Below are 8,768 nucleotides of genomic sequence, written 5' to 3' on the forward strand. Positions count from 1 at the left end.
TACATTTATTTATTTTTGAGAGACAGAGTGAGACGAAGTGAGAGTGGGGGAGAGGCAGAGAGAGAGGGAGACACAGGATCGGAAGCAGGCTCCAGTCTCTGAGCTGTCAGCAGAGCCCGACGCGGGACTCGAACCCGCAGACTGTGAGATCATGACCTGAGCCGAAGTCAGACGCTCAACCGACTGAGCCACCCAGGTGCCCCAAGAAAAACAACTTCTTAATAATTTTTGGGTCATGGAGTCAGTCCTTTGAGATCTGTTAGAAGCTAGAGACCCTATCCCCAGGATAGTACGTACGTGCACATGTGCGCACACGCGTGCACACACACATACTAACTTGCAGTTTAGCAGGTTCACAGGCTGTAACTAATCCTCGAATCCCTGTGTCCAGGGTGTGGTGGGGCTCTCATCGGGAGAAGTCAGTTCTGCCTGCAGAGGTCATTTTGAGTGTCCAGAACAGAGACCAGCTGCAAGAGGACATTTCCGGCAAAGAAAGATACAGTGTATGGAGGGAGGGTCATGGCTGTCAAGTCAGTTGGCGAGACTGACACGTGAGGTTTGGGACTGTGTGTGTTAGTGGTCAGAGATGATAGGAGTCAGGTCATGAGGGCGGTAAATGCAAAGAGAGAGGTTGGAGTTCATCCTGGATGTGCCAGGAGGCTGCTGGAGGGCTTTAAGCAGGGGAGTTACTGGCAGATTCAAGATTCAGGAGACCAGTCAGGCTCAGAGTAGAGAAGGAGTTGGGGGTGGGGAATGAGACCAGAGGCCTTATAAGAGGCTCATTTGAGGTGATGAGCCTCTTCCAGAAGCGATGGAGGCAGAGAGAAGAGGGGACACACGGTCTGTCATTCAGGCCTCAGAACACGGCCATGAAGAGGGTTTTTTTTTTTAATTTTTTTTTAATGTTTATTTATTTTTGAGACAGAGAGAGACAGAGCATGAATGGGGGAGGGGCAGAGAGAGAGGGAGACACAGAATCGGAAACAGGCTCCAGGCTCTGAGCCGTCAGCCCAGAGCCTGACACGGGGCTCGAACTCACGGACCGTGAGATTGTGACCTGAGCTGAAGTCGGACGCTCAACCGACTGAGCCACCCAGGCGCCCCGAAGAGGGTATTTTTTATAAGGCTTGGTTTACAGGTAGACACTGGGGACACACTGCTGGCCCAGGGCCACCCAGCTGGCGGTGATAGAGGCAGAATTCAAAGCCAGCTTGTGCCATTTCTAATGCCCGCTCTTTAGCCAGGCTGGGCAGGAGCACCTGGGCTGTCTGCCTGGGTCCACCTGCTACGTGGGGAAGAGGAGGGTGGGCCAGAACAGCCATGGGCCTGTGTGGACTGCACTTCCATCCACTTGCACATCTCTTGCTCGAAGGCCCACAGATTCTTTGAGCCAGGTCAGGGGGGGACGGCGGGGTGCAGTGGAGTGGGGGCGGGGTGAATGTTGCTTCCCTGTCTGCTCAGACTCTGTTTGTATGCAAGGAAGGGAGGAGAAGCCTGAATCTTGCTGTTTAAAACAGTCTAACTCTAAGCATCATAAAAACAAAAATGCTGATTTTGGAGGTGGGGACCAGTGTCTTTCAAACCTCCTTTGTGGCACCCAGGGCCTGCTAAGCAAAGGCAGGAAGATACCCCAGGGCCTGGGTTGGGGGGGGGGTGGTCAGGGAGGACACAGTGTTGGTTCCCGGCTGCTCCTTCTCTGCCATCTATCGGCCATCCTTGGAGTTGCAGGGCCCAGGCCAGAAGATTAGGCAATTCCCAGGGGATGCTCATCCCTGGAGGTGCTGGCACCCCCGGAGTGGTTAAGGCGGAGAAGAGCATAGTGGCTCATTAAATGGCACCTGAACAAGTGCAAAATTCACCTCAAAGGACTTCCTTGCAATCTGTCAAATTTGCCTTGGTTTCCTCATCTGTGAAATGGGGATGAGAAGGCTTGCCCTAAGTGTTGTTTTGGTGGTGGGCAATGAAGTGGCAGTTTCCCAGCAACTGTCCTTTCAAGAGGGTACATCCCGTTGGACTGGCTGACTCAAGACATTCATGCAAGAAGAATGAATTGGAGAATGGGATGGGGGCTCTTTAGACTCTGTTAAGAGAGAAATTCTAGCACTCTGTTGGCACTGTCTATTCCCGGTCCTTCGTTGCCCGTTTCTCCTTCCATCCCATGTTTCCAGTCACGAAAGCACTGGTTCTGAGGGTTTTCTAAAGGTTGTGAAGCAATACATGAAAACACTTTATAAACTGTAAAGTGCTAGCACATATTGAAGTTGTTATTGATGCTCCAGCAGTGCGGCCTGGTAGTTAGAGGCTGAGACTGTACAGATGGGAAAACTGAGCCTCCAGGACCCATGAATGCAGAGGAGAGAGGGTCTTTGGGTTTCGGCACAAGCTGTCCCCTCTGCCTGGAATGCTCTTTCTTCTTAGGATCTTCTCTTGATATTTCACATCTCTGCTCAAATTTCATGTCTCTAGGGAGATCTTGCCTGATTCCCCAAACCAAAGGATCCCCCTCCTTAGGCCCAGCATTGATTGAAAGTCACCTGTTTTCTCCCCCATAGAATTTTTCTTACTGGAATTATCTTATGTCTGTAATTGACGCTGGTCGATTGCCAGATCTGTAAGCCCTGGGAGAACAGAGGTTGGTCTGTCTTCACTACTGTGTCTCCAGCGCAGAGAACAGACAGTGCTCAGCCTAATGGGTAGTGAATGAATTAATGGGTGGGTGGCTGAGGCAGGGGGTTGGGTGTGTGGATGGATGGATGGATAGATGGATGGATGGATGGATGCATGGATGGATGGATGGATGGAGTGTGCGAGCGAGCGCAAGGAGTCTCTCTCAACCCCTGCCCAGTGGCCCTCCTGTGACTTCTCTGTCCTTCCTCCTTGCAGTGAGCATGGAGTTTGGGCGGGCTGTGTGGCTCCGGTTCCACCCATCAGCCTATCCCCCGTGCCCTCACCCCAGCTTTGTGGCGCACTTGGGCGGCGTGGCCGTGGGCATCACTCTGGGCGTGGTGGTCCTGAGGAACTACGAGCAGAGGCTGCAGGACCAGTCGCTGTGGTGGATTTTTGTGGCCATGTACACAGTCTTCGTGCTGTTTGCTGTCTTCTGGAACATCTTCGCCTACACCCTGCTGGACTTAAAGCTGCCACCGCCTCCTTAGGAGACTGGGGGACCGAGGTCAGGGAGGGGAGGGAGAGGCAGCAGCAGGAAGGAACATGTACATTCTTGTTCTCAGCGCCAGCTCCGCCACGCTGAGGAGGAGAGGACAAGATGCTCGGCCGCTGTGATGTTTGCGTTCAGGTTTGGACAATGGAGCCTCTTTTCTGAAAGGTGCCTGCTGGATGAGTTGGATGTGGTTACCATTGTTTTTCTACACTGTTCTGCGGACATCGGGCCAAGGCGAAGGCCTGGGGTGCCCTTCCCTTGGGCTGAGCCTGTTCCGTGTGTTTAGGGGACCCCTCTCGTCACAGATTGGGCTTTCCTTCTCCCTCGTCCACACATTGAGATGTCAGGAAGGCCCGAGGATAGAGTAGCCAGGCGGACTCTTGTCCAGCGCAGGCCAGGAAATGTTCCCTCTGCAGCTACTAGGTTTGGAGCTCTGGAGTGGAAGAGGGCCAGGTGGTGGACATGTTAGTTTGAGTCTAGAGGAGCCCAGGGTCCCCGCTGTTGGTGGGCACTGGGACATGACCTCTAGTGCCTGGGGTAGGCGGAGGAGGGAGATGCTGTAAGTCCAGGCCTCGCTCCTGCCCTGGAGGTGTCCAGGGAGCGAAACCCAAGAGGAGGGAATAAACTTCATCCCAAGCCCCACCCTAGGGAAGGCCCCATACCAACTTTGGCCTTCTCCCTCCCTGTCTTCCAGAATGCTGACATCTCACATCAGTGCCCCAGCGCCCCGTGGCCTGCCTTGTTTTTAGAGCCTTTTCCTTCCTTTCCTGACCCTACATCGTGCCTCTCCTTTGTTCATGGGGACGTGTGTGAGTGTGTGCGTTGTATGTGTGTGGTGGATGAGGACGCCTGTGTGATGGTAGGAGATGCCACGGAAAGGACGTGAGGGGAGTTGGAGGCTGCGGAGGAAGGCTGTGGGGGGAGTGTGGGTGTGCGGAAGGGTCTGCGTGAAAGGAAAGAAAGCACTGAGAGGTGGGAGGGTGTGACTGCCGAGGATCTTGCTTTCAGCAAAGCTAGCCCCTTCCTCCCCGTTCCTCATCCTTTCCAGGCATCTCCCTGAGCGCCACTGACCAGTGGGAGACTTGTCCACGGCAGAGGGAGCCCTTGGGCCCTCCCAAGGACCTTCAGGACGCCGCGGTTTGCCTTTGCCCAATTCCGTTCTTGTTTTCCTCTGGAATGACCTTCACGTGTAAAAAGGTTCTGTTCTCTTTCCCTTAGGAGGGCAGGAGCTGTGGGGGTGTAAGGCCGGGGCAGGAATGTTGAAGCCATGTGTCCATCTGAGTAGGGGGGACAGGAGGCTGCAGTCAAAGGAATTCCAATTTAGGCAGAAAACTGCTTCTAGAGAATTATTGGGGATTCGGATGAGGGTCCGAGGTGGGGGCAGCCCATAGACTCAGATACTCCGAGCCTGGAGGGAACTTGGCAGGCTCATCCCTTCCTCTGCCGCACAAGTGGGAAAGCGAGGCTCAGGGAATGACTCCCAGGCAGGAGCGAGTGCAGGCCCTGAGCAGAGGGGAAGGGGAAGAAGGCCTTTGACAAAATCTGTGATTCCCTTTATACTGCTCGCGGAACTCCCAACCACTGACAACCCAGAAGGACGAAGAACTCCCGTCTGGGAAGCAGAGGGACTGGGTCCGCGCAGGGACGAGGGCAGGAGCTTGGTCCAAAGTCAGCTGGGCCAGGCAGTTGGGGATCTTGGGCCACTGTGGCTTCCTGTCCTCCGTGATCACACATGAATGAGCAGGGTCTTCATTCAGCCCCAGGCTATGCCAACCGCTCCCCACCCCGTCTTTGCCCAGTGCTAAATACATCATCCCGGTCCCCACATGTGGCTGCCGAGGTCATGCCGCACTCAGGCTGACACAGTACTGAGGACTGCCCACCCGAGCTGGCGTGGGCCCAGATCCGTGGCGGAGCTGCGTCTCCCTCGGGCGTCTTGTCTGTGTCCTGACAGCCTGTGTCTGCCCTGTAGAGAGAAGGGGTGTAGTCAGCTTCCTAGGAGGAGACCACGCTGGGACTGGGTGCCGAGAGGGCTTGAGTGAGGATGGAGAGGGCGGCCCTGGCCATGGGCCACAGCCCCTCAACTGGAGCAGTGCTGTCCCTCACTGGAGGAGCGGGGAGGCAGGGCTTCCCTGCAGGCACCCGGGTGCTCTGGGTTGTGGGTGGAGGGAGCAGTCACCCCTGCCTTCTCCGGGTGTGGCCTGGAGAGGGTCTTCCCCTCTCAGGGGCGAGAAGACTGTGAATAGAAGGCTCTAGCAAGCCCTCAGAGAAGCACCCGGGTCCCTCAGGTCTCCAGACGGGAGCTTGCTCCCGAGAAGGACTGTCTGAGGCGGAAGTCCCATTTGCCGTCCTGTCTGAGACGCACGAAGGGAGCCTCACCTGACTTTAGGCCGCCAGCCGCAGCTGTTCCCTGTCAGCAGTGTCCAAAAGTGACCCCGAAGCTCGTCAGTCTGCTTAACACCCCCCTCTCCACCCTTGCCCAACCATCAGCTCCAAGCAGGGCCACCCAGTGGTGTCAGCAGTCACTCCACACAACCCAGGTCTCCAAACCAGGGCCAGAGGCAATCGTCTGGTAAGAAAGGTTTCCTTTTTGGTGGCTGGCTTTCTCACCCTCCCCTCCCCCTCCCCACCACACCCCCAGGGCCCGGCCAGCAGCACATCCCCATCATCCCTCCTTCCCGGTCCAGTACAGCCCCTGGCCCAGTGTGGAGGGCAGTGTGCTATGGGGCCGGGGAGGGTGGCTGGTCTTGCATCCATAGGATACAGAAATTGAAAGCCGGGGATCCCCCAAACAGCAGCCATAGATTTGCCCGCTCATTAAACAGAAGAGGAATCACAGAAACTAGGGAAGGGAAAACAAATCTTCAAAGGAGAAATTTTGCTTTAATGACACCATTAATCATTCATTTTTTTAATTAGGAAAAGCTCCCTAAAGAGGCATTTTTGCCAGCTAATAGGACTCTCCATTTCCACGAGGACCGTTCCTACCCAGAGGATTAGGAGAGTCATTGCTCACAAACCCAGATCTTCCCCCACAGTGTCCAATTTCGCTTGCAAATAATGCAGATTCCCAGGTGCAGCGGAAGCCATCTCCTGGCTGCCTTCATGTTGCTCCTGGGGCTGGCTGGAAAGCACCGACACTCCTCTGCCTTAAAAACCGTGAATTCCACCCCCAAGGACTTGAGTAAGTGGAAAACAAAAGGAAACACAAGCTGCAATGTTTGTTTCTAAATATTTTTGTATTGTGTACATTCTGTATATTTTTGTCGTAACATATTATTCGAGCACAGATTCCATTAAAGATTTTTTTTTTTTTAAGCCATTGGTTATTCAGGAAGTGGCATAAAGGGCTGGCGTGGGAGCCCTGTTTCATCTTTGGAGGTGGGAGGTGGGGTGGGGGGACAGCAGCGGTGCTGGGCCTGTGATGTGCACAAGACAGAGCTGGGACTCGGCGCTTGGTGCTGCTGCTGGTGCTTCCAGTCTGGTGGAACCGTTTTTGAATTGCTGAGCTCTTTGGAATGGTTGATGAGAGCTAGGTTTTCTCTTGCCCTAACAATGCGCAGGTAGACAGTTTTGTGTACAATGTGGAGGGGGGAGGTGGTCTGCAAATAAGGAAACTCAGCTTCAGGTCAAGAGCTTTTGTGCCAGCTGTGCTCGTGGGGGTCCCGTCTTCCCCTTCTACCCTTACACGGTGGGAGATTAATGTTTTGACTACTGTTATTGTCGTAATCTTTGAAATACCTAGGTACTTCGTTCTTTACCCCAATAGCCTAGTCTGTAGGTCTTTCTAGGGGCAGTCAACATTCTGATCTGGAGGAAGGGATAGGGAACGTTCTCAGGGTGAAAGGACATGGTTCACGTACAGAAGGGGAAAACAAGAAGGGCGTAAGCGTGAAGGTCCAGTGCTTGGTAGGTTTAACAACCAAATGGGCTTTGAATGGATGAAGTCTGAGGAAGTGAGTTGTTTACTCCAGCTTTTCTAAACCGATGACAGCGTATGTGGTTTTGCAATTCATAACCGTTAAATTTCATTCGGGGATTAAACTACTCTGTTAAATTCAGCACGGGAGTCGTTTCCCATAATGTTCTTTCACATCAGTTTCCTGTATGTTATTAAAAGAAAAAAAAACATTAAAAACATTTTTTTAATGTTTATTTTATTTTTGAGAGAGAGAGAAAGAGAGAGACGGAGCATGAGTGGGGGAGGGACATAGAGAGAGGGGGACACAGGATCCAAAGCAGGCTCCAGGCTCTGAGCTGTCAGCACAGAGCCCCACGCAGGGCTTGAACTCATGAACCGTGACATCATGACCTGAGCAGAAGTTGGACACTGAACCGACTGAGCCACCTAGGCGCCCCCCCCCCAAACCACATTTTTAAATGCTGCAAAAGTCATTGTAGAACAACTTGAGTACAGCTCAGGCTGAAGGTCAAAAAACTCATTTCTCTTTCAAGTGTGGATAACTAACTTCCCTAGAGGGAAAATCAGGACCCTGTCTGAGCACCCGTGCACCCCCTGTACCCCATCAGTTCCAGGCTCCAATACCTGAGGCACTGACAGACAAGCTCCCTGAATAGCCAAAAGCTGTTTAGATGGCTTTGCCTTTGGCTCCCTATCACTTCCCCCTTCGCTTTTCTGGTTCCTCCCTTCTACCAGATTCTCATTCTTCCCATAACTTTGTAAGACATTAACCAGTGATAAGGTAATTATGAAGACAATTTACTGGTTACTTAGTATGTGCTGGGCACTGGATGAGGCATTTTCAATGTATTATTTTCATTTAATTGCATAGCTACTTGTGTGAAGTGAGTATAAATACGCCCATATTTACACATGAGGGGAAGGCTTAGAGTTTAGTGACTGGCAGGTGCTTTATGGCATAGATGGCTTCATACTATGGTTCCAAAGTTCATGCTCTCAACCCTCAGCTGTTCATCGGGTGTTCAAGGACACTGAAGTGTCAGGGAGTTTGTTTAAAGATCCAGTCTCATTGCATTAGTAACAGTAATGAACCTTGGAATGTTTGTTCGGTGGTCACTTAATAGGATCTCTTTATCAGCCCTCCTGGAAGTGGTTTACAAGAAAATCCACAGCTATGAATTCATTACTGCTCCCTAATCACCCCTGACCCCCAGGATCTAGCATCGATGCCAACTCAGAATGATACGAAGTCTGTGACCCATTTGGGAAGGCTAGCAGTTGTAGAACTGGGGTTGCCCTCCTAGACCTCCAAGTAGAGAGACCGTCGATGTCAGGGGTGGGTCTCCACTACTGAGAAGACGCATGGTTAGGAAAACGTGGTCCTAACTGAATCTTAGCTCCCAGATGCCTTTCCTTGCATCCGGTATACGTGCGCCTCCGGTAAAGGACATGCGTTCTGTCACGTTAGTAATGAGTGAGAGTGAGGGGAAGTGACCTGCATTATTGGGTCCTACAGCTGTATTTCCTTGGACAGTGAGTAAAACACCGTGATGGAGACTGCCCTTACACTGCCTGATGCCTCCTGCGAGGTGCAGAAAGGTGTATGCTGGCAGGTGGTGTGATTTTCTTCAACAGGTTCCTTAGCGTAACAGGTGTAATTTCCCCATAAACTTGTTGCGGATGAAT

At 52.6% G+C, this 8,768-nt stretch overlaps 1 protein-coding gene across 2 annotated transcripts in view; it reads left to right on the forward strand.

The window, feature by feature from the left end:
- RHBDL3 (rhomboid like 3) overlaps positions 1-3,155 on the forward strand; it is a 45,210-nt gene extending 42,055 nt beyond the window's left edge. For both annotated transcript variants that reach the window (XM_047081512.1, XM_047081513.1), the window contains one exon: positions 2,884-3,155. In XM_047081512.1, coding sequence (XP_046937468.1) covers positions 2,884-3,155 — 272 coding nt within the window. The remainder of the gene's footprint in view (positions 1-2,883) is intronic.
- The last annotated feature ends 5,613 nt before the right edge of the window (positions 3,156-8,768 follow it).

Source organism: Lynx rufus, unplaced genomic scaffold, assembly GCF_022079265.1.
Source record: "Lynx rufus isolate CCGP_SWC_20201006 ecotype Redwood Valley unplaced genomic scaffold, mLynRuf1.p SCAF_18, whole genome shotgun sequence".
Classification (NCBI taxonomy): Eukaryota; Metazoa; Chordata; class Mammalia; order Carnivora; family Felidae; genus Lynx; species Lynx rufus.